Source organism: Triticum urartu, chromosome 5A (assembly GCF_056163025.1).
Source record: "Triticum urartu cultivar PI428250 chromosome 5A, HENAU_Tu73, whole genome shotgun sequence".
In the NCBI taxonomy this organism is placed as follows: Eukaryota; Viridiplantae; Streptophyta; class Magnoliopsida; order Poales; family Poaceae; genus Triticum; species Triticum urartu.
The window spans coordinates 643,936,497-643,960,428 of NC_141877.1; the positions used below are offsets into that span (position 1 = coordinate 643,936,497).

General features: G+C 49.0%; 2 protein-coding genes across 2 annotated transcripts; one reads left to right on the forward strand and one right to left on the reverse strand.

Annotated features, from left to right (window-relative positions):
- The first annotated feature begins 7,279 nt into the window (after positions 1–7,279).
- On the forward strand, positions 7,280–13,948 carry LOC125528241 (ATP phosphoribosyltransferase, chloroplastic). Its single transcript, XM_087522214.1, has 11 exons — positions 7,280–7,713; positions 7,832–7,891; positions 9,235–9,348; positions 9,498–9,563; positions 9,658–9,765; positions 9,879–9,962; positions 10,687–10,788; positions 10,904–11,017; positions 11,098–11,178; positions 11,824–11,943; positions 13,468–13,948. The coding sequence occupies exons 1-11, from the start codon at positions 7,432–7,434 to the stop codon at positions 13,561–13,563; spliced, it is 1,227 nt and encodes a 408-aa protein (XP_087378340.1). The 5' UTR covers positions 7,280–7,431; the 3' UTR covers positions 13,564–13,948.
- Positions 13,949–18,419: 4,471 nt separating this feature from the next.
- LOC147973706 (cytochrome P450 78A6-like) lies at positions 18,420–20,771 on the reverse strand. The gene is made up of 2 exons (XM_087522215.1): positions 19,675–20,771; positions 18,420–19,352 (listed from the first exon to the last, which is right to left on the reverse strand). Exons 1-2 carry the CDS (start codon positions 20,716–20,718, stop codon positions 18,729–18,731), a joined length of 1,668 nt encoding a protein of 555 aa, XP_087378341.1. The 5' UTR covers positions 20,719–20,771; the 3' UTR covers positions 18,420–18,728.
- Between the last annotated feature and the right edge of the window lie 3,161 nt (positions 20,772–23,932).

Below are 23,932 nucleotides of genomic sequence, written 5' to 3' on the forward strand. Positions count from 1 at the left end.
TCATTGAGTCTTAATCACATGATGATGTGAACTAGTTTAGTGACACTAGTAAACTCTTTGGATGTTGGTCACATGGCGATGTGACCTGTGAGTGTTAATCACATGGCGATGTGAACTAGATTATTGACTCTAGTGCAAGTGGGAGACTGTTGGAAATATGCCCTAGAGGCAATAATAAATTGATTATTATTATATTTCCTTGTTCATGATAATCGTTTATTATCCATGCTAGAATTGTATTGATAGGAAACTCAGATACATGTGTGGATACATAGACAACACCATGTCCCTAGTAAGCCTCTAGTTGACTAGCTCGTTGATCAATAGATGGTTACGGTTTCCTGACCATGGACATTGGATGTCGTTGATAATGGGATCACATCATTAGGAGAATGATGTGATGGACAAGACCCAATCCTAAGCATAGCACTAGATCGTGTAGTTCGTATGCTAAAGCTTTTCTAATGTCAAGTATCATTTCCTTAGACCATGAGATTGTGCAACTCCCGGATACTGTAGGAATGCTTTGGGTGTGCCAAACGTCACAACGTAACTGGGTGGCTATAAAGGTACACTACGGGTATCTCCGAAAGTGTCTGTTGGGTTGGCACGAATCGAGACTGGGATTTGTCACTCCATGTGACGGAGAGGTATCTCTGGGCCCACTCGGTAGGACATCATCATAATGTGCACAATGTGATCAAAGAGTTGATCACGGGATGATGTGTTACGGAACGAGTAAAGAGACTTGCCGGTAACGAGATTGAACAAGGTATCGGGATACCGACGATCGAATCTCGGGCAAGTATCGTACCGCTAGACAAAGGGAATTGTATACGGGATTGATTAAGTCCTTGACATCGTGGTTCATCCGATGAGATCATCGTGGAACATGTGGGAGCCAACATGGGTATCCAGATCCTGCTGTTGGTTATTGACCGGAGAGTCATCTCGGTCATGTCTGCATGTCTCCCGAACCCGTAGGGTCTACACACTTAAGGTTCGGTGACGCTAGGGTTATAGAGATATTAGTATGTGGTAACCCGAAAGTTGTTCGGAGTCCTGGATGAGATCCCGGACGTCACGAGGAGTTCCGGAATGGTCCGGAGGTAAATTATATATAGGAAGTGCTATTTCGGCCATCGGGACAAGTTTCGGGGTCACCGGTATTGTACCGGGACCACCGGAAGGGTCCCGGGGGTCCACCGGGTGGGGCCACCTGCCTCGGGGGGCCACATGGGCTGTAGGGGGTGCGCCTTGGCCTATATGGGCCAAGGGCACCAGCCCCTAGAGGCCCATGCGCCAAAGGGACAAGAGGAGGGGAGAGTCCTAAAGGGGGAAGGCACCTCCGAGGTGCCTTGGGGAGGATGGACTCCTCCCCCCCTTGGCCGCACCCTTCCTTGGAGGAAGGGGCAAGGCTGCGCCCTCCCCCTCTCCCTTGGCCCTATATATAGTGGGGGGGGGGGGGAGGGAGGGCAACCAAACCTAAGCCCTGGCGCCTCCCTCTCCCTCCCATGACACATCTCCCTCCTCCCGCAGCGCTTGGCGAAGCCCTGTTGGAATCCCGCTACTTCCACCACGCCGTCGTGCTACTGGATCTCCATCAACCTCATCCTCCTCCTTGCTGGATCAAGGCGTGGGAGACGTCTCCGTTCCGTACGTGTGTTGAACGCGGAGGTGTCGTCCGTTCGGCGTTAGGATCATCGGTGATTTGAATCACGACGAGTACGACTCCATCAACCCCGTTCTCTTGAACGCTTCCGCTTAGCGATCTACAAGGGTATGTAGATGCACTCTCCTTCCCTTCGTTGCTGGTCTCTCCATAGATAGATCTTGGTGACACGTAGGAAAATTTTGAATTTATGCTACGTTCCCCAACAAGACTTACGTATCTTGTCGCTTGGCTGTTATGACATGATAGTTGGCATGGATTGGCTCCAATGCTGTGGACCATGTGGGTAGATTGGGAGCAGAAAATCTTGAAGTTTGAAAGAGACGGCCAAACAGTGGCGTTGAAAGGGGTGCAAAGCAAACTTCAGCATGTTCCTCAGATCTCCATGGCTCAATTGCAGGAGCTGGTGGATGACCACGCGGTTGCCTGTGTGGTCACGCTCTATCCAGTAGCAGATCAACAGCCCAGGCAGCAAACGACGGACAAGATGCCAGAAGTGGAGCAATTGCTGAAAGAATATGAAGTGGTCTTCTCAGAACCTCAAGGGTTGCGCAAACACAAGTCGTGGGACCACACAATCCCCTTGATACCCGGGGCAAAACCTGTTAACATCCGTCCCTATAGATATACTCCAGAACAGAAGACAGAGATCGAGAAGCAAGTGCAAGAGATGCTGCGCGCAGGTCTGATCGTGCCCAGTACAAGCCCATTTTCATCACCAGTCCTGTTGGTCAAGAAGAAAGACCAGACTTAGCGGTTTTGTGTGGATTTTCGGCATTTGAATGCGATCACGGTCAAGAATGCTTATCCGCTGCCGATCATTGACGAGCTGTTGGATGAGCTAGCAGGGTTAGAATGGTTCTTGAAGCTGGACTTGAAGGCAGGGTATCATCAGATCCGGTTGGTGGAGCAAGACGAGCCGAAAACAGCCTTCAAGACGCACCAGGGGCAGCTTCAGTTCAAGGTGCTACCATATGGGGTAACAGGGGGCCCGGCCACTTTCCAAGGTGTCATCAACACCGTCTTCCGGCCATTGAACCGACATGGAGTGCTTGCATTCATGGATGACATATTGGTTCACACGAAGACGTACTTGCAACATCTGGATATTCTTCGTCAAGTGCTTCAACTCCTGAAGGAAAATGATCTGTTCGCAAAACATTCCAAATGTTCCTTTGCCCAACGAGAAATCAGCTATTTGGGGCACACAATTAGTGGAGCAGGAGTTGTGACTCTGGATGAACATGTGCAGTCGGTGAGAACCTGGAAACAGCCAGCAACAGTGAAAGAACTCCGTGGATTCTTGGGATTGGCGGGATACTACCGCAAGTTTGTGCGTAATTTTGGTATCCTCAGTCGCCCTCTCAACGACCTCTTAAAAAAGAATGTGCCATTCATCTGGACAGACACCACAGAGGCAGCCTTCCAGGCTCTAAAAACATCGCTCCTCGAGGCACCCGTGCTTGCATTGCCGGACTTTTCCAAACGGTTCGTGGTGGAAACCGATGCGAGTGCCACGGGCATTGGTGCTGTGCTGATGCAAAATGATCACCCGATGGCATATTTGAGCAGGTCCCTCGCTCCCCGCAACCTGGGGCTATCGGCTTATGAGAAAGAGTGCCTGGCCTTATTACTTGCAGTAGATCACTGGCGTCCATACCTGCAGCACTCCGAATTCACCATTCGTACGGATCAAAAGAGCTTACTGAATTTGACTGATCAAAGGCTAAACACCCCAATCCAGCAGCGGGCTTTCACCAAACTTGTGGGGCTGCAGTTCAAAATTCAGTACAAGGCAAGGGCGACCAACCGAGTGGCCGATGCACTGTCGCGCAGAGTGCACGACACACCCGAAGAATTGGCAGCCGTGACAGTGTGCAAACCAGCCTGGCTAGAAGCAATCACTGATAGCTATCGGCAAGACCCTACAGCGCAGCAATTGCTAACCAGATTATCGTTGGATCCAACCAGCGATGAAGGATATGCTATTCAGGATGGTGTGCTCAAGTACAATGACAAGATTTGGATTGGCAATGATGTCAAAACCCAGACCTCCCTGATCAAGGCGTTGTATGACAGCGCGACGGGAGGACACTCAGGATTTCATGCCACCTACAACCGAGTGCGCCGGCTGTTTGCATGGAAGAACTTGAAGAGCATGGTGCAGCAGTTCATGCGCCAGTGCAACACGTGTCAGAGAGCCAAAACAGAACGGGTGTCCCCCACAGGGCTACTCCAACCACTACCTATCCCCAAACGGCCTTGGGCAGTAGTATCATTGGATTTCATTGAAGGGTTACCCAAATCAGGAGGATATGATGTGATATTAGTAGTGGTGGATAAATTCTCCAAATATGCACACTTTGTGCCCATGAAGCACCCGTACACAGCACGGACAGTCGCCCAGATATACATGCAACAGGTCTTCAAATTGCATGGGCTTCCATTGGCATTGATCTCAGATCGGGATCGTATCTTCACAAGCAACCTATGGCAGGAGCTGTTCCGTCTCTCCTAGACACAATTGCGTATGAGCTCTTCTTACCATCCCCAAACTGATAGGCAGACGGAACGTGTGAATCAGTGTCTTGAGACCTACTTGCGCTGCTCAGTCCACTCCTGTCCGCGCAATTGGTGCAAATGGCTGTTCCTTGCGGAGTACAGGTACAATACCACCTTTCACTCGGCGCTGGGGCGAACACTGTTTGAAGTTATCTATGGGACGCTACCCCGCGAGTTTGGGGTAACTCAGGTTGATCAGTGCACTGTTCCGGACTTGGCGACGTGGCTAAAGGAAAGAGAGGTCATGCTCGACCTGCTCCAGCAACAACTCAAGAATGCCCAGGACAGGATGAAGAGGCAAGCAGACAAGAAGCGCACGAACAAGGAATTTGCAGTGGGAGACTGGGTTTACCTCAAATTGCAACCGTTCATACAGAGCTCAGTGGCGCGGAGGCCATTCCAAAAGCTCGCCTTCCGCTACTATGGCCCATATCAGGTGACTGCTAGAGTGGGGAAGGTAGCGTATCGTCTCGCGCTGCCGGAGACAAGTCAGATACATCCTGTTGTACACATTTCGCAACTGAAACAAGCCCCGGGAGTGGACACCACTGTGGAAGCTGATCTTCCGCCGGAGCCCGCGGTACTGCATATGCAACATGAACCACTCCAGATCCTGGCCAGTAAAGAAGTGAACACCAACACAGGTAACCACTCACGCTACTTGATTCGTTGGTCAGATTTGCCCAGGTCTCTTGCCACTTGGGAGGAGCCAAAGGAGCTTCAGCAATGATTCCCGGCGTCAGCGGCTTGGGGGCAAGCCACAACTCAAGGAGGGGAGATTGTCATGCCACTTGGGAAGGCCGCACCGAACCAGAAGGATCCGGAGGGCTAGTGGGTCCCGAAGTCAGAGACACGACGAAGGGCTGGAAGACTGGGAAGCGAATCAGCAGACCGAACCGCTTGTCGACAGCTGTGGTGTGTGTGAGTGGGCTGTATAAGTAAACAGTGCATGTGGTGTGAGAGGGGTATCGACTATTGTATTGCTTGGACCGGAAGCTGATCTTCCTGACCTTTCTGCTATCTATACAATTCCCCTTCTCTCGCCGTTCCCCTCTCATCCCCTCCTCCTACCTCCCAGATCCAAATCCCTAGGTACGTTACACCAAGCATCAGATTTGGCACCATCAATCCTCAAGTCGGTTGTTGGAATGAAGCAATATGAGGAGATGTACGCGCACGGCCGTTAGCCATCACACATGCATGTGAGATGCATGCTACAACTTTGGACAAACCAAATCCAGGTCAAGCTGCTCAACCTGATGAACTATCCTAGTGTGGCTTGATCCCCTAGCCCTTTTTAGACCAAAATCACTATTTTGATTGTGTCAAGATTTTTTAGCACGATTTGAACCCTTTCAGATTTTTTAGCACGATTTGATCCTTTTGATAACGCCATTGCTTGTGGTGTTTCTGCTCGACCTGGACATGCGAAAACCAATAGAGTTTCTTCTGAGAATAGATAAGTTGCCACGGGCACACATTAACGGCTTCTCGGTGGCATTTCCACTAACGCCATATGGTTTGGAGTTCTTTGCCTTGCCATGGAGGTGGTCAACCGCTACTCGATCAGAGCATGGCCAGGCCAGAAACGCCAGGCGGTTTGGCATTTCTATGTGGGCTAGAAGCGTCGCAAGCCATGATATTGCTGAAAAGGGTCATGATATTTCTATGTGGCCTAGCTATGGACAGGGTTGCGTGAAAGCTTGCTATTCATGTGCCAGAACCATGAGTTATGAGTTGATCGCGTGATCTTATGGATTTCACCTCTAGTCTATCCCAACTTGTTTGGAACTAAATGCTTTATTGTTGTTGTTGTTGTTATTGTTGTTGTTGTTGTTATTGTTGTTGTTGTTGTTGGTGGTGGTGGTGGCGGCGGCGGCGGTGGTGGTTAGATCGTGTTCAAAAATTTGGAGGAAGTCATTTTGTGATAAAGTTGTCTAACAAAGTCAAACCAGATTTTGGCCCATTTTCTTTGAGGGAACCTTCTTTATATGAAATACTAATAACCAATGAAAAAAAACTAAAATATTAGCGTCCATATGTATGGCATGTTTGCACTTCTCCCACACGTGTTGATACACGTTGATTTTGTTTTGCACGAATTCTAAATGAATCTATTAGATTTTCAGTGCCACGTGGGCATCATCATGTGTGTGGGCGTTGGAGAGTTCGCTCGCACGACCCGCAACACGCGGTTGCCAGCTGTGCCGTTGGGCGAACTAGTTTCTGCCCACACAGTCACCACCTAGTCCACGCGCATGTAGGCGAACTGCTCTTCTCCCACACTACGCTCGTACGTTGTTAGATGGCAACTGCAGTTGCACGTACTTGGCAACTAGGTAAATACACATGGCAACTATGATTCATTGCTAGATGACAACTGTAGTTGTGCGTACGTGACAGCTAAATAAACACACATGACAACTGTGATTAACTATACATGATAACTATGGTTGGACCACACGTGGTAACTAGATAATCACACATGATAACTATTGTTTGACCACATAGGGCAAGTAGTTTATCACACATGACAACTACGATTTGAATACAGACGGCAAATACAATTACTTAAACATGGCAACTACATTTGCCATCCCAGATGACTAAAGTTATCATCCTCGGGGTAACTAAAGTGTCATCCCATGCACCAAAACATGTGGGCAGATTTACTTCGTGCCACACACGCGGGGTGAGGATGAATAGTAGTTTGTTGAGCGTGTGACACAAAGTAGCTACGCTCACACGTGTAGGCATTTCTAATGTTCGTCCACACATAACCCGTGTGAGCTGCTTTCTATTTACGCCACACATAACGTGTGGACGGATGTCTAATATGCCACACATGTGGTCGTTATCAGCGTCTAAAAAACCCATTAACCATGAAATTTTGGGCCGGGCCGACATCGGCCCATTCCATGGTTGCTCGCGAACCAAAATAAACCTCTCGCGAATATCCATCCTCCGTGTCGTGATCGATCGCGCTCCACGGAACGGACGGTCATCCTGCCGCGTCAGACCGCCAAGCCCCACCCCACCCCACCACTCCCGTCCAAAACCCCACCCCGCCTACCTACCCACTCCCTTCCCTCTCGCCGCCGCAGCCGCAGCCCGACGCTTCGCCGCAGCCAGGAGGCCATTCTCCGTCCCCCACTCCGCCCCAGAGAGCAGGCCTCGACCCCGAGAGCGACACCGGAATGTCGGCGATGATGGGGGCGCGGCTGGACCTGGCGCCCTTCCTCCTCTCCCCGTCGCCCTCGCCCTCGCGGCCGTCCCCCGCCCTCCGCCTCCGGACCTCGTCGCCGGCCGCGGCGGCGGCGAGGACCCGCTTGCTCGCCCCGCGGGCGGCGGCGGCAGCGGCGACCGCCGTCTCCGCCAAGCCGGCGGCGGCCGGGCCCCTGTCCGCCGACCGCTCCGTCGTCCGCCTCGGGCTCCCCAGCAAGGGCCGCATGGCCGAGCTAACCCTAAGCCTCCTCAAGGTCCCGTCCCCGTGCCGTGCCGAGTCTCGTCCCCATGCCCTCGCTTCGCTTCCATTTCTGGGACTGAATTTTGTGATGGTTTTTGCTGATTTTGTTGCTGTGTTGGTGTTTGGTGCAGAGTTGCCAGTTGTCGGTGAGGCAGCTCAACCCGCGGCAGTACACCGCCGACATCCCGCAGGTGAGTTCTCATCTCCGTCTCGTCTCCACGGCATTACCCGTGTACCGTATCTAGGCAGGAGAAGTGGCTGCTTGCTGTGAGCAGGGACTGAATCAGTACGCCTTCAGGCCCTGATTGGCTCAATTGATAGGACGGCACAGTTTAGAAACACCGTGGTTCGGCAGTTTCTCGGAATTTATCAATGTATTATACTGCTCGTAGCGTCTATTTCATGCTTAAACACAGTACCTCGACATGTCCTGCATTTGTTTTATGTACTATGGACATAAGCATGGGGATTAATTCCACAATTGAAACATTCTCTATTTGGGCATATCAATGAGGTGGCCTTCTATTTTCTGATTATTTTAGAATAGTTAGAGGAGCATCGGTTTATTGCATCAGCCAAGATGTGATACATCAGGAGATTTATTCCATGTCTTAATATTTTTTCCCAACAGTTTTGTCAAGATGAGATCTATCCATTGTCCATAATATATATTGCTGAATAATAATATGTGTGGTGTCTTTGACATAAATAATAAATTGGAAGATGTTCAGATATTTAGGCCAACTGAAACATTATAACAATCTAAAATATTTATTAGGTTCAGCTGTGGTTGGCGTTTGCTGTGTTGTGTTGCTTTGTGCTGCAGTTTCACTATATAGAAAGAAAAAAAAAATCCTTACTGGTTCATGTAAAACTTACCCTTCCGATTAACTATTTTTGCACCAGCAAAGCTCTGCAAAGAGAACTTATGCAACCAGTTATTCATAGAGTCAACAAAATTGAACCTGTAAATCTAATTTGTTGGGTAATGGGTATTCGTCAGCTGTTCATACAGTCAGGTTTGAAGTTTGTTCTAAACAACATCCAACCCATAAATCTAATTTGTTGGGTAATTGGTATTTGTCTGTTATTCATAGAGTTAAGTTTGGAGTTTGTTCAAAACAACTATTTTGTTGGGTAATGCATATTTGGTTGCACCATTGTCATGTAGATAATACTGATAAAATCAAGGAAGCAAAATAAGAATGTGGAACCTGCATCTTCATGTCTGTTGAGTATCTAAAAATTTCAGTGTGGGATATTAAACATTTTGTTTTGTCTGATCTATTTCCATTTACAAATTACAATATACAGTGACTCCCAGCTAACCCTGTTCTGTCGCATGGCGGGTAGCTAAAATCTATAAGTTGCATGCATACATTTTCATGCCTAGATATAGTGTTACATTCGCTGCGTCTGTAAATCCGCCTATATCTAATTAATCTACAGGAATATTTGTGGTGGTTTGAAGTATTGTGAAACAGAGGGAATAATAGATGGTTATGGTAAAGTTCTAATACATTTTTGTATGTAGGTTCCAAATTTGGAGGTTTGGTTTCAGAGGCCCACGGATATTGTTCGTAAACTATGTTCAGGGGATCTTGATCTTGGTATTGTGGGTTATGACATAATCAGTGAATATGCGCAGGTAAAATTTTGAGGAATAATGTTAAATCTTTTGGCCCAGTGTACGCCTACCTTTAGTTTTAGAAGTTTCTGCTGGATTAATTTCAACTGATTGATTGTTTTCAGTTCCTTTGATATATGCTGATATGTATTTAAGATTTTCTGTGACAGGGCAATGATGATCTAGTTATTATTCATGATGCTCTCGATTTCGGACATTGTCGCTTGTCCCTTGCGGTACGGTATATCCAAGTGCATTTACTACTAACAGCCTCGCTATACCTTGATTGAAGCTCATATCCGAATAAGTCTAATTGTGTTCTATGATCAGGTGCCGAAGGAAGGTATTTTCGATAGCGTCAATACTCTAGAGGATTTGTTAAATATGCCTCAATGGAGTGAAGAAAGACCAATGCGGGTCGTTACAGGATTTGGTTATGTATGGTCATGAATAAACTTTTATTTGTTAGCCCCCCCCCCCCCCCCCCTAGCCCCCCCGTCCCTCTCATGGACTCTTCTTTGCTGATCATTGATTTGTGGATTTCGCTGCAGGTAGGTGCAAAGTTTTTGAAAGAAAAGGGTTTCAAGCATGTTTCATTTTTAGCTGGTGATGGTGCTCTCGAGTCATATCCTGCTGTGAGATTGCTATCTTTAATTTAACTCATTTTTAATTAATTCCTTCTGTTTCTCTGTGATTGCCTCATCTCCTTTTTATGTATTTGTTTTAAATTTGGATGACTAAACATTGTGGGTTGTCCATTTCAGTTCCACCTCTAGCTCCTTAGATCTTAATAGAACCCAAAGGCTAATATTTAGAGCATAGTTGGTCACTTGTTTCTCCACCAATTCTGCTCTTGCATAGTATCATTCTTAAGGCTGTTACCCCCCCCCCCCTCGCGTCTTATTCCTTTGTTGACTATGCTAGCAGCATTGCATGAAGCTGTATAGTGTATATGTTCGGATGTGAATTATGGTAGATCCAAGCCTTAATTCATTATACGGGCAATGAAAAATGTAGTCATCTTTGCCACTGTGTGCTATATTGGCATCTGTTTAGGAGTATTAGTATTAGTTTAGGAGTCCGTATTAGGCTATGTTTCCTTCCTTGTACCCTAATTCTTGTGTAATACCAGATGAGGTGCATCCGTAACATGGTATAACAGCCTAGGTTTAGGTCTCCAGACGCAGCAACTCGTCCTCCCTGTCAGATTGTTTTTGGTCTCCTTCGATCTATCTTTTATGGTCTCCCGTCGCCTCCTCTCAAAGTTGACTTGTTTGATTTGTAATTTCTTGGGACACAATGTATCGTCAGTCTATAAGGGTAATATATGCTATACTTATTCATTTTTTCTCCATGAAGATGGGTATGGCTGACGCTATTGTGGATCTTGTGAGTAGTGGAACGACTTTGCGTGAGAATAATTTGAAGGAAATTGAAGGTGGAGTAATTTTGGAAAGCCAGGTAAGTTCTCTCACACACAGGCACGAGCTCGCAAAGGACAAATAATTCCAAGTGATGTTCAATTTTTCAGAGTGAAAGCCCGTGCTCATTTTATTATGTGTTCAACACCACGCAGGCAACGCTTGTAGCAAGTAAGAAATCTCTGAACAGACGTGAAGGTGTGTTAGAGATTTCACATGAGATGCTTGAAAGATTAGAGGCTCACCTCACAGCATCTGGCAAGATAATGGTAAATGTTTACATCTTTTATGTCGGATTATTACACCTTGTTGATTGATTAACTTACTATACCCTCCATTATCATATAAGGTAACGGCAAATATGAGGGGCAATAGTGCAGAAGAAGTGGCAGAGAGAGTTCTCAGCCAAACATCATTATGTGGATTACAGGTATCATGATAAGCACTAAAGTAGCAGAAACATATTTTTTGGGAAAACTAGTCATGAACCGCACACATATTTTGTGCAGGTAGATGGTCGAATTTTAGCTTTATATTTAAAATAGAGTTCTATTCTATATGCTCATACAGTCTAGTATCCATAACTGAAAATATAATTATATTTGCTCTACAATTCTAGCACCTGTAATATTCTATTATATTCTATATGCTCATACAGTTTAGTATCCATAACTGAAAATATAATTATATTTGCTCGACAATTGTAGCACCTATAATATCTGCAACTTGCATAATTATCGCCTGTGCCCACTAAATAAGCGATGGCAGATGTTTGACGAGGGAATTTCTAGCCCTTTGAAGCGAAAGTAGATGTGTAACATCTATCATTTCTCTTGGGATCCAGAATATCTCTCAATATAATGTGTTAGCATCGATAGACTGGGCCAAATTCCAGTTGTAGTCTTGGCAGCCTTTTTAGGTTCCTTCAAGTTAAACTAATAATGCATTGCTAACTAACTAATAGGTTTGCTCTTGATTGCTAATCCACACTAATGTTGTTTTTTAATATGGGGATACAATCTTATCTTTTGAACTAATACTTATGATTTCATTTGCTCCATCTTGACGTGAACAGGGCCCAACTATAAGTCCAGTGTATTGCACACAGGATGGCAATGTTGCGGTGGACTACTATGCTATTAATGTGGTAGTTCCCCAAAAATCCCTCTACAAGTCTATTCAACAGCTGAGATCTGTAAGCTATTTACCTCATGCTTTTCTATGGAAACATTTGCCTTCTCTTATCAGTTTGTTGTTGGTAGCAATTTATTCTCGGGATAATTATTTCATGCTGTATTTGAGGCAGACAGTTGTTCTCAACTAAGTAAAATATCTAAGTAATTAAAAAACTGGGTTAGCCATGTTGCACCTTGAGTGTAAGTACTCAAATCTTAGAGTAAGCTGCATTCAGCAGCTATAACTTATAAGCGTGGAACTATTACCACTGACAGTTACAATGGAGATCTTTAGCACCTAGGTTTCAAATCTTGGTGGTAACCTGTATATTACGACCAGGAACAGGAAATCCTGGTCGGTGCTGGGAGCATAAATCCTGATCTATAAATTAAAAATTCTGAATTCAGCCAGTGCCCAGAACCAGTTAGCAAGTGGTCCAGATCAAAATCTGTTCTAATTTGACAAATCAAACTGTCTGGTAGATACCCATTGATGCAGGCCGGCCTGTAATTTGTGAAGGACGGCGATATCCACCACACGTGTGGCATTATAGGCATTCGCCCACACACCGTGTGTGGCATGAGCAGGGGGCAGCCCACACGGGCTGTGTGTGGGCGAAACAGTAGAATCGCCCACACGTGTGGGCGCAGCTACTTCATGCCACACGTCCAACAAGTACTACTCATCCCCACCCCGTGCGTGTGGCACGAAGCAAATATGCCCACACGTCCTGGCGCAGCTACAATAGGTACCCGCGGGATGACGATTTAGTTGCCATCCGGGATGGCAGATGTAGTTATCCGGGATGGCAAATATGGTTGTAAAAGCATGACAACTCTCTCTGTTTTGGTTAACTCTAGTTGCCATGTCTAATTTATGGTAGTTGCCGCGTGTAATCAAACCATAGTTGTCTTGTGTGATTAACTACTTGCCACATATGGTCAAACAATAGTTGCCATGTGTGTTTACCTAGTTGCCACGAGTGGTTAATCACAGTTGCCATGTACGTTTACCTGATTGCCATGTACGCGCAACTGCAGTTGCCGTCTAGCAAACGAATCATAGTTGCCATGTACGCGCAACTGCAGTTGCCATCCAACAACATACGACTGTCGTGTCGCCCACACGCGCGTGGACTAGGTGGTGGCTGTGTGGGCAGAAACTAGTTCGCCCACACAGCGCAGCTGGCAACCGCGTGCTGTGGGGCGTGTGGGCGACCTCTCCAACGCCCACACACCGGGCTTGTCCTACGTGGCACGCGAAAACTGCCTCGGTGTGTCAAGATTCGTGCAAACTTAACTGGACGGTGATCCAGGCGTGTGGGCGAGTTGCAATGTTGCCACACGTGTAGGCGTTAGTGTTTTCGATTTGTGAAACTGGATCTGGTAACCTTGAACAATAGAACAACTTGATGTTAGAGTTCATAACAGAAACTTTTGTTTCTAGAACACATATGTTTGGTACTCAATATACAGTATAGTTATTGTTGTATATTTAATATATCTTACACTTCTACGTGTCTCCATGAACTTTGGAACTGCAGATTGGTGGCAGCGGAGTCTTGGTGTCGAAACTGACCTACATATTTGACGAGGAGACTCCTAGGTGGCGCAAACTTTTGTCAGAGCTGGGAATGTGAGACTTGCTGCAAGGTCGGCCATGCTCTCCTCTAGAATGGACCGTCTCAGTGAGCATCTGAATTTATGCTCGCTGCAGTGTGTACATCATACACAGAAGCGACCCGAGTTTGAAAAAAAAAACCGTATGCAAAGTGAACTCCCATGTGGATTGCCTGAGGAAATTTCGATATCTAGTGCCGGATATTGTGCTCAGCTAACGTATTCCCTGGACAGGCAGTGGTTGGTTTATCCCTTTTATGTGCCACCAGTTGATAGAGTTGGGGGTCCGGGATGTCGGGTGTATGTTGTTTGTGTGTGCCGGATCTTGTACCTTTTGTTGGTGCGGCCCTGAATAATTTGGGCTACCTGATATGATAATAATGAATCCCATTGTGGTTTGGTCTCCGTGACGTGTCGAGTCTAATCGATTCCCATCAGAAATGCTCGTGTCTTTGCTGTTCTCATCCCATTCGGAATTGCTTGTCACATCCATGTCTATCTGTCTCTTTTCTGTATATCTCTTCCATGTCATCTTTGAGAAATGGTTCGTAATGATCCTGTTGGAGAATACTTCTGTATCTCATCCAAGTCGCATCGTGATCTCTAAAAGATACAAAAAATAATTCCACGCCAACATCTGGGATTTCTGAAGTCAGTGTCTGCTCATGTTTTACTGCCTGCCCTCTTTAAACTTGAAAAGAAAATCATTGTAGATCACGGTTTGTTTGAACAGCGTAGGTATGTCGTAGGAAAGATATTTTTCTTCTAAAGATACAATATATTTGCCACGTTAGTTAAATAAGTACTCCCTCCATTTTTGTTTACTTTGCGTTCTGGGTTTAGTCAAAGTCAAACTTTATCAAGTTTGTTATTATTTAGAATTTTTTTTATCAACATCTACAATGTAAAATCTATAGTATTAGAAGGGTCGCACTATTCGTCACGCTGGGTAATGAATAGTTATTCTTCACCTCCCTCTATTTTACCATCAATGCACCATAATTTTACGTTCCGTAAGTTTTTTTATTTTTTCCGACGCAAAAAGAGACCGTAAGAAAATATATAATTGCCGTAAAAAATATTTTATGTTATGTAAAATTACAAACGTAAAAACATAGTCTAAAATACACATAAACTGCAAATTTTCTTGTCTTATGACTTATATTTTTATTTTCTTATGTCAAATTTTACGTAGTGAATCAATAGGAATGTAACTATTTGAATTCCAAACGTAATTTAATTATGAAATGATCGTAAGATTACCTCGGATGAAGAATAACTTATTCTGTACCCTGAATGATGAATAGTAACACTAAGTATTAGAATCATCATAAAGTATATTTTCATACAATATGAACTTGATATTATGAATATTGATATTTTTCCTATATTTTTGGTCTAACTTGACAAAGTTTGACTTTGTTTAAATCCAGAATGCAAAGTAAATAAAAATAGAGGGAGTAGTAGAAGTTTAAGAATGATACTAGCGCAAAGGTCAAAACAAAATGCCTAATGTCCAGTCATGATATTACTCCCTCTGCCCTACAATAACGTTTTTGCAAGATATATTGTAGGACGGAGGTATTACATTGGAAGAACAAGTGTGCTGTTGTCTTCGGAGTTGTGTCGCACAAAGGGCAAACTCCAGAGTGTGGCCATCCATGCATACATTTTTTGGACACCTTACTGGTCAAATGCCCAAAGAGACCAGTCTCATCGGTCCATCAACATCCAACGGCCATCGTGCGTGCATTGTTCTTCTTCATCCTCTCTTTCTTCTTTCACCACCCACGACAGTTCCTCCTTCCTCCTCACGCGCGACCAATCACCTGCCTTCGCCCCCCATGGTCGGTGGCGCAGTTGTGCACCGCCTTACCCAACCTCGACCTATCCCCGGCCATCCCTCTAAGCCACCCCTCGGATGAACAGCTTCGACAACCACCACCTTCCCTCCCGGCCCTAGCGTCAAGTGTCGAACTCGCTCCCGCCGGTTATCGTAGGCTACCGGTCTCCACGGCTCGGCCTCGCCATGGTTGGCGTTCCTCATGGCATCCCCACCTTCAGCCTCGCGCTTCACAGAAAAAGTGTCTGCCGGTGATATTTTTTTTTTCAGGTATGAAAACTCTGCCATTCCTTTAAGATCCAGGAGGCCATAAAAACCAAAAAACAGTTTGCTGTAGTCGGAGGGAGAGCCTAAGAGCATCTCCAACAGGCGCGCTAAACAGACGCCGCGCCGCAAAATCTCCTGTTTTAGCGCGCGCGCAACCCCGCGGATGGCTTCAGCGGGCGCGCAATAACCGCGCGCGCGGTATAAGCAGTTGGGAGCGCGCGTGGATGCGGTTCATCGCGCGGTGTATTTGCGGCGCCCGCTTCCGCGCGCGGCACACTCGGCGCTCTTCTTCTCCCCCTCCAAAGCCCCGTGCGCGCCGGCGCCGGAGACCCGCACCCATGGACGCACGCGCCGGCACCCCGCTCACCCCGTCCTATAGCCGCGATCCCCCCTCCCCCCCCCCCCCCCCCCCCGCCGCCACAAACCCTAGCCCGGGTGGCGTTGGCCTCGCCGCCGCCGGAGCTCCTCCGACGAGCGGCCTCGCGTGCGGCCTCTTCATGCCGCCGCGGATGACCTCGGCGGCGGGTGGCGTCGTGCCGGCGCCGGCCCAAGCTGCCGCCCCCTCCTCCTCAAAGCTCCCCAATGCGGCACGGCCAAAGAAGGGCAAGACATCGGCGAAGAAAAACAAGGCGGCGGACGGCTCCGGCACCTCCAAGGCGAAGAGGAAGAAGCTTGCGGGGCGTGCGACGGGTGCGGCGGCTGCCGAAGCGCCGGCAAGCTCACTCGTTGAGCCGGCGGCCGGCGCGCACAACATGTTCGATGAAATGCCTCCAAGGTAAAAAAATTCTAACATTTCAATTTTTTGTTATTTTTTGAATGATGCATTCGTCACATATAGATAGCTTATTTGCATCGTGCAAAAAATTTTGTAGTCTCAATGATGATGCATACATGTCAACGATGGGTGTTGGCTCCAACAATTTGCATTGGTCTCAAACCAATGACATGCATTTTGAAGACCATGAGTTCGAGGTGGACGAGGAGGGTGAGGGCATTGTCGACGCACCGAAAGGAAGAACGGGTAATTACACCAACACCGATGACATCTTACTATGCAATACTTGGTTGCAAGTGTCGAGGGATCCATCCGTTGGAGGCGATCAAAGTAGAGATGCTTATTGGAACCGGATGAAGTAACACTTTGATGCTCGCAACGTGAGTGGAATTGACCGCTCCAACCGATCACTTAGGTCCCGGTGGTCGACAATCAACTCGGATTGTCAAAGGTGGGTGGCTTGTCAAAAGGCGGTTGACAAGTTGAACCCAAGTGGCACAAATGAGGACGATAGAGTAAGTGCCATTTCATCTTACATGTTGGTGCTAAACTTGCTTTGTTTTGCTTGTTGTTGGTGCTAACTTGCTTTGTTTTCATGTAGTTCAACATTGCGCAAAACTTTTCAAAGAAGAGGAGAGGAAAACCAAGAAGGGGAAGATCAAGAAAGGAAGGGTCTTTACTTTGCCTCATTGCTATGATGTGTTGAAGGATGATGAGAAATGGAAGAAGCGTGAAGATTTGGATGATTTGCATTTGAGCGACAAACGGAAGCGAACAATTAAGTTGGATGATGATGATGATGAGGATGATGCATCAAGTGATGACGGCAAGAGAAGCCCTACACCCAACTCGATTTCATACTCGAAGCCAAAGCGACCGGATGGGTGCAAGAAAGACCAAACCCAAAAGAAGAAGAGGAAGGAGATGATGAGTTCAAAAATGCTATGGAAGCTATTGTGAAGGCAAGAAAAGAAGCCAACAAGGTGAGGAAAATGGCAAGGACCCAAGATGCCGCGGCCGAGGAGAGGAGGTTGGCGGCCGAGGAGAGGAGGGTGGCGGCCGAGGAGAGGAAGGTGGCTTTGGAGGAGAGGAAGGTGAGCAATGAGGAGCGAACTAGATTGTTGGAATGGGAGCACTTGTTCTTCTTGGACACAATTAACCTCAATGCGGCGCAAAATGAGTATGTCAATCTTGCCCAACAAGAAGTCTTGATCCAAAAAAGAGCCATGGTTCGTGCAATGGGTGGCGGTGGCCTCGGCGCCATGGGTGGCGGTGGCCTCGGCGCCATGGGTGGCTTCCGAGGTACCGTGGGCGGTTTAGGTGCAATGGGAGGCATGGCTGGCTTTGGAGCACGCCCCGACGCTATGGCCACGATGGGAGGCATGAGTTTTGCTTCTCTCATGGAAGGCATGGGTGCACCTCCGGCCGCCATGGGCGGAATGTCTTTCGATGAGCCTCCTCGCACACATTCCCATGAAGATGCCGTTGAAAATCTTGCCAACACCGTTGGAGCTTCACATGATGCGGTGCGCGATGAGGAGAGAGAGGAAGATTCATCTTCAGAGGCGGAAGAATCGTCTTCCGAAGATGAGGACGAGGACGAAGACGAGGACAAGGAATGATGTGTCTTTCCTTTGTGTATTGAACTTGATTTGCATTTTGAACTTGGTTGGATGAACTTGTGGGCATGATTTTAAACTTGTGGGCATGAACTTCATCAATTTGTTTGTGTGAAATTTTTATTGTGTTAAAAATGTTTATCATTTTGTGTTGAAAAATGCTATATGCAATGCACCGACGGGTCGCACGCGCTGCATTTTGGCGCGCTGCTGGAGCGACGCGCGCGCTGCATTTTAGCGCGGCCGCTGAAGCCAGCGCTACGCGCCGCGCCAAACCAGCCGATGCGCATACGGCATATGTGTTTTTTGCGCGCTGCGCGACCGGCGCCTGTTGAAGATGTTCTAAAGCCAAAACTCGTGCACCTTTACACATGACAAGCAACGGTGTACTATTGCACACTCCACACACAATCTCTTATAGATTTTTGTTTTGCAATTTTGTACACTATGTGGAACCTCACACTCACACCTGATGGTACGTTACATAGCATACACATCACATCACACAAGTTAGAAAGAAACTCTGAACCAAACACTGAGCTGAGCTGGGCCCGGCGCACGTACATTTTACACCGGCAGCTTAATTATTCACTTTCGTGAAGCACGGGGTCACGTCACGGGACTACGAGAAACTACTAGCAGCACACGGCGAGGCCGATCAAACCTGTGGCCAGAGCCACATCAGGCGGAGCACCTCCTCGGGCGCACCCGGACCTGGAGCGGCGCCGCCATCTCGCACGACAGGCGGAGCACCTCCGACAGGTCGACGCCGGAGGACGCCGCCGGCGCCCACTCGAACTCGTGCAGCAGGGTGGCCATCCACGCGGTCACCGTGGTCATGGCCAGGGACTTGCCGGGGCAGCTCCTCCGGCCGGACCCGAACGGCACGAGCCGGCCGTCGGCGCCGAGCACGGACACATCCGGCGCCTCGCCGCCGGCCAGGAACCGCTCCGGCCGGAACTCGAGCGGCGCGTCCCACACCTCCGGGTCGCGGCTCATGGCCCACTGGTTCACCATGGCCGTGGTGCCGGCGGGGACGAGGTGGCCGTCGACGTACGTGTCGGTGATCGCCCTGTGGCGCCACGACAGCAGCGGCCCCGGCGGGTGCACGCGGAGGGCCTCCTTGATCAGCGCCTGCAGGTAGGGCAGCGCCGGCAGGGACGACTCGGCGGCCGGGCTGCTCCGGCCGACCACCTCGTCGAGCTCGCGGTGCACCTTGGCCTGCACGTCGCGGTGGAGCACCAGGCGCGCCATGGCCCACTCCATCAGCACCGCCATGGCGTCCGTTCCTCTGAAGATCATCTCCTGGAAAAAAACAGCCAACATTTTCTTGTTTTTTACACCCAGTGCTCTATCCATTAGGCAGTAGTAACTGACTACTAGCCATCCATTAAAATGATTCGGAACTAAACAAAGAAGAAAAAGCTGGTGGAATTTTGCATGGGCGCTTGCTAGCTAGCTTTTTAAAAGTGCTACGTTGATTGGCCGCTTTGTCAAGATTATTGTTATCGCAACAAAAGTAGTAGGCGTGATCTGCATACGTAATACTACTCCAAATGGAACCGATGCCATGTTGGTGAAAAAGTTGTGTTTGTTGCTCTTGATAATATGCATGCTGCGTACGTACCCAGAGCACGGCGGCGATGTCGGCGTCGGCGAGCCCCTCGCTGTCCTGCAGGGAAAGCAATATGTCGATGAAGTCACGCGGTGCCTCTCCACTGGCGGTGAGCGTCGCCTTGGCGCGGTGCTCCCGGATGATGCCGTGCACGAAGCGGTTCACCCGCGGCATGAGCTCGGCGCACCGGGCCCCGATGCCCTGCGGGTCGACGGCGGCGAGCCCCGGGAAGTAGTCGCACCAGTTCTCCTTCCCGAGGAGCTCGTACCCTTCGTGCACCATCTCCAGCAGCTCCTCCACCTCGCCGGACGACGACTGCGGCGCCGACACGTCGTACTCCTTGCCGAACACGAACCGCATGATGTAGTAGAGCGAGGCGCGGCGGAGGACGCCGCGCAGCTCCACCACGCCCGCCCCGGCGCCGCGCAGCGACGCGACCACGTCGCCGGCGACGCGCGCGCGGTATGGCGCGAAGGCGTCGACCTGCCTCGGGCCGAACAGGTGGCCCGACGCGACGCGGCGGAGCGCGCGCCAGTAGGGCCCGTGCTCGGCGAAGCCGATGGAGCGGTGGAACATGAGGCCGTAGGCGGCGTGGTTGAGCGGGCGGGCGGCGAAGGCCGGGTTGTCGAGGATCTCCTTGGCGACGTCCGGGTGGGAGGCGACGACGGCGCGGACGGGGCCGAGGGACAGCGCCATGAGCCGCTTGGCCCCGGGCCGGCGCGCCGCCTCGTCCGCCAGCGAGCGGTGCGCCAGCCCGGACATGAGCCCGAGGCTGCCGACGACGGGGAGCCCCTTCGGGCCCGGGATGGCACGTCGTAGGCCCGCGCCCTGGCCCCTGCCCCGCCAGTACCGGCCCCATGCAGGGCCGCCCGGGTGCGCCCAGTAGAGCAGGGCCGCGGCTGCCCACGCGAGGCAGGCGAGGACGGCGACGTAGGCGAAGCTGGTGGCTACGGCGGCGAGTGTGGTTGTCATGGTGGTGCCGCCATGCGGGCCGCCGGAGATGGCCGGGAGCAAGGTGAGGGGAAGCACCCACCAGCTCTGGACTGAGCTCTCCATTTTCGGACTTTGTGCTGTGGTGCGTGCTGTGAGGGAAGGCGCTGCAAGGGGGGCGGTATTTATAGGAGCCAGCTCGCCGGAGATTCACCGTCACTGGCGCGCGCGGTCCTTGTAAGCAAGGATGATCCAATCATTGGCACATAAAATACTAGAGAATTGCACTAGTGGGTTGGCATTGGCCCCTCTGGTTTTCCCGCCGCCCAGCCTTTGTTTGGTAACTCAGTTTGGAGGGTATGTAGGCACCCCCCTAGGAACTCACTCGCATATATGATCTACACAAGTAGTATAACTTTGTGTAGTTAATTCATTCTTTGCAAGCATATGAAGGAAGGAGCTTCGTGGAACTAGCTTAGCCTTGCGCAAATGCACAAGCATAGCACTACTTGTTAGTATAGTATAAGTCAGTATAAGCACATCTCTGCTATGTACGTGCGTATAGATAGGTCTAGAGAGGTCGATCGATCGGTGCGTGTTAACATATGAACACCACATGTTTAATGATCATTTGCTGCTAAAAGCTCATTTTTCATTGTTTGGCCTTCCACAGCCGTTTTAGCATCCTTTGGCCCCCTTAATCAAAATTTTCTGGCTCCGCAACTGGCCGTAAATATCCAATTACAATTCGAACGGATTTTCAAGGAAGTGAACAAATTTGATGCATAGTATACTCTTCGTGGAACTACCTTAACTCTATATAAATGCACTTGTTAGTAGTATAGAACTATAGATAGAACTAGAGAGATCGATCGGTACGTAGGTGTGAATGTGTTGATACATACGAAAATACCATGCATAGTACTCCCTCCAGTTCTTTTTAGTTCGCATATAAGATTTGTTTGAAGTCAAGCCTCGTAAAGTTTGATCAACTTTATAGAAAACAACAACATTCATAATGTGAAATCAATGTCAGTAAATGTGTCATGAATTAAATTTTTACATTGTAATATTTTAGCATAGTAGGTGTTGATATTTTTTCATATAAATATGATCACTTTATGAAGTTTGATTTCAGACAATTTTTATATGCAAAGTAAAAAGACGGGAGCGAGACGTTGTGTAGTTGGATTTGTGCAGTTATTAATGCGTGGCATGAGGTCTGTGGATCACGGCCGGGAGCCTAGCTAGGTTGGACTAATAATGTGCACCACCATAGTCGATTAGTCGGTGTGTAAACAACAAACGGCTCCATCCACGTGCCATACACCCTTCATTTACTTATCCCACGATCGATCGAGATGGTCACGTAGTACTACCTGCTGGCTGGAGCAGTTACGCTGAAAGTAAGCACAGACCATTTTTTATCCATTTTCAAGATCAGGCAGAAGATCCCGCCGACTTGTGTGTTCCAGACCAGTGATTGGAGAACTAACTAATTAGGCTAGACAACTTGGGTGTTAGCTAGCTAGCCCAGTCTCCTCTCAGGTCTCCTCCGATCTCCCATGCCAAAAGGTCCCTGTCCCAAGACGACGACGCAGTCAGTAAAAGAAATGCACCAACGTAGTATCACTACGAAAATGTCCCCGTCCCAAGGCACTTGGAAATTCACCGGAAATCACCGAGAAATCCAGACACTATCACCGGCGCGTGACGAGAGGAGCCCGATCGAGACCGAGCGCCGACAGGACAAATTTACCGCCTTTTCCGAGCAGATATCAAATGACACAGAGTCGAAAGAATTGACCCCGGGGACCTACGCTGCGTCGCCTAACTCCGGACGGGCGCGGGGACAGCTAGCTGGTGTCATGCGTTGTCTAAGAGCATCATCTGCCGCCCGATTTAGCAAATCTGACCCTAAACGCTCGCGGACGCGCCCGATCAAGTATCATGTGTGTGTATTTTGAGTCCTTATTTGTCCACTCATATAGTCATACCTTTCACTTTCTTCATCATATCTTCGGTCACTTGCACGTGATTAGTGAGGATGAAGAAAGAGAAAATATGAGCTGCGTCCTATATGAGGAATGGACCGGCATGTCCAGACGTGTCCGCGAGCCCTCATATCCTCCATACATTTGTCTTTAATATAAGAATTTGCGGACAACTCAAATGTATACAGATGAGGGAGTCGACTGTGTTCTCTTTTTCCTCTCTCATGTTCGGTCATTGACTGGACGCGTCAACGAACGTTTAAGAAGGATTTCAGAAAACCGGCTGTGGATGCTCTACGCTCTAGCTGGTGTGTATCACTGGCCGCGGCCGGACATATCGGACATCGGCCGGAAATCATGTCCCCGAGCGCCGCGCCTGCTCCATCGGAGACCGCCCTATGGCTATGGGGAGAGACGACAGTCCCGACCAGTCGGCCACCGATCGACCGGCGAAAATGCAAGCTAGCTGCCTCGATCGGCTCGGCGTGGCATCCATCTGTCAGGGGAAGAAGCCAACGCCAACGCCAACGCGCGCGGGTTTTCTTTTCTCGTTTACCCAGCCCATCCCACGTGCGGCTGCCTACATGCACTAGTAGAAAACAGGGCTATGGTCCAGGCCGGCTCAGCCCATTAGTCCCAGTTCAGTGTAGAACCGGGACTAATGTGGGCATTGGTCCCGGTTCGTGAGCCCAGGGGGCCGGCCGTACCACGTGGGCCATTGGTCCTGGTTCGTCTGGACCTTTTGGTCCCGGTTGGTGGGACGAACCGGGACCAATGGGCCTCGCTCCTGGCCCACCACCATTGGTCCCGGTTGGTGGCCTGAACCGGGACCAAAGGCTCCCCTTTAGTCCCGGTTCTTGCCACAAACCGGGACCAATGAGGTGCCTATATATACCCTCGCCCGCGAGCAGAGCACTCCAGTGCTCTGTTTTTCTCTGGCCGGCGAGGGGAGGGGTTTGTGGTGCTCTAGCTCACCTCCTATGCACATGAGGTGTTCAATGGAATGCCCGAGCCACACTACTTAAACTTTCTCCTCTCGAAGCTCGACCTCCAAGCTCCATTTTCCTCGAGATTTGTCTAGATTTAGCGGTCCGTCACGCCCCGTCCCCGTCTTCACCGCCGTCGATCACCCGCGCTGATCTCATCACCGACACCACCGTGGTGAGCCTCTTGTTCTTATCTTCTTTCTGAAAGGAGAAATATTCTTACTTGTCTGTTTAGATAGATACTTGTATCATTTTCTTACATTTATTATTGCATCTTATATAGTGCGATGGTTTTGGTATCCGCCCCCGTCGGCCCTCGTCCTGTCTATGATTCGGGTTTGGTATGTATATTATCTTCAT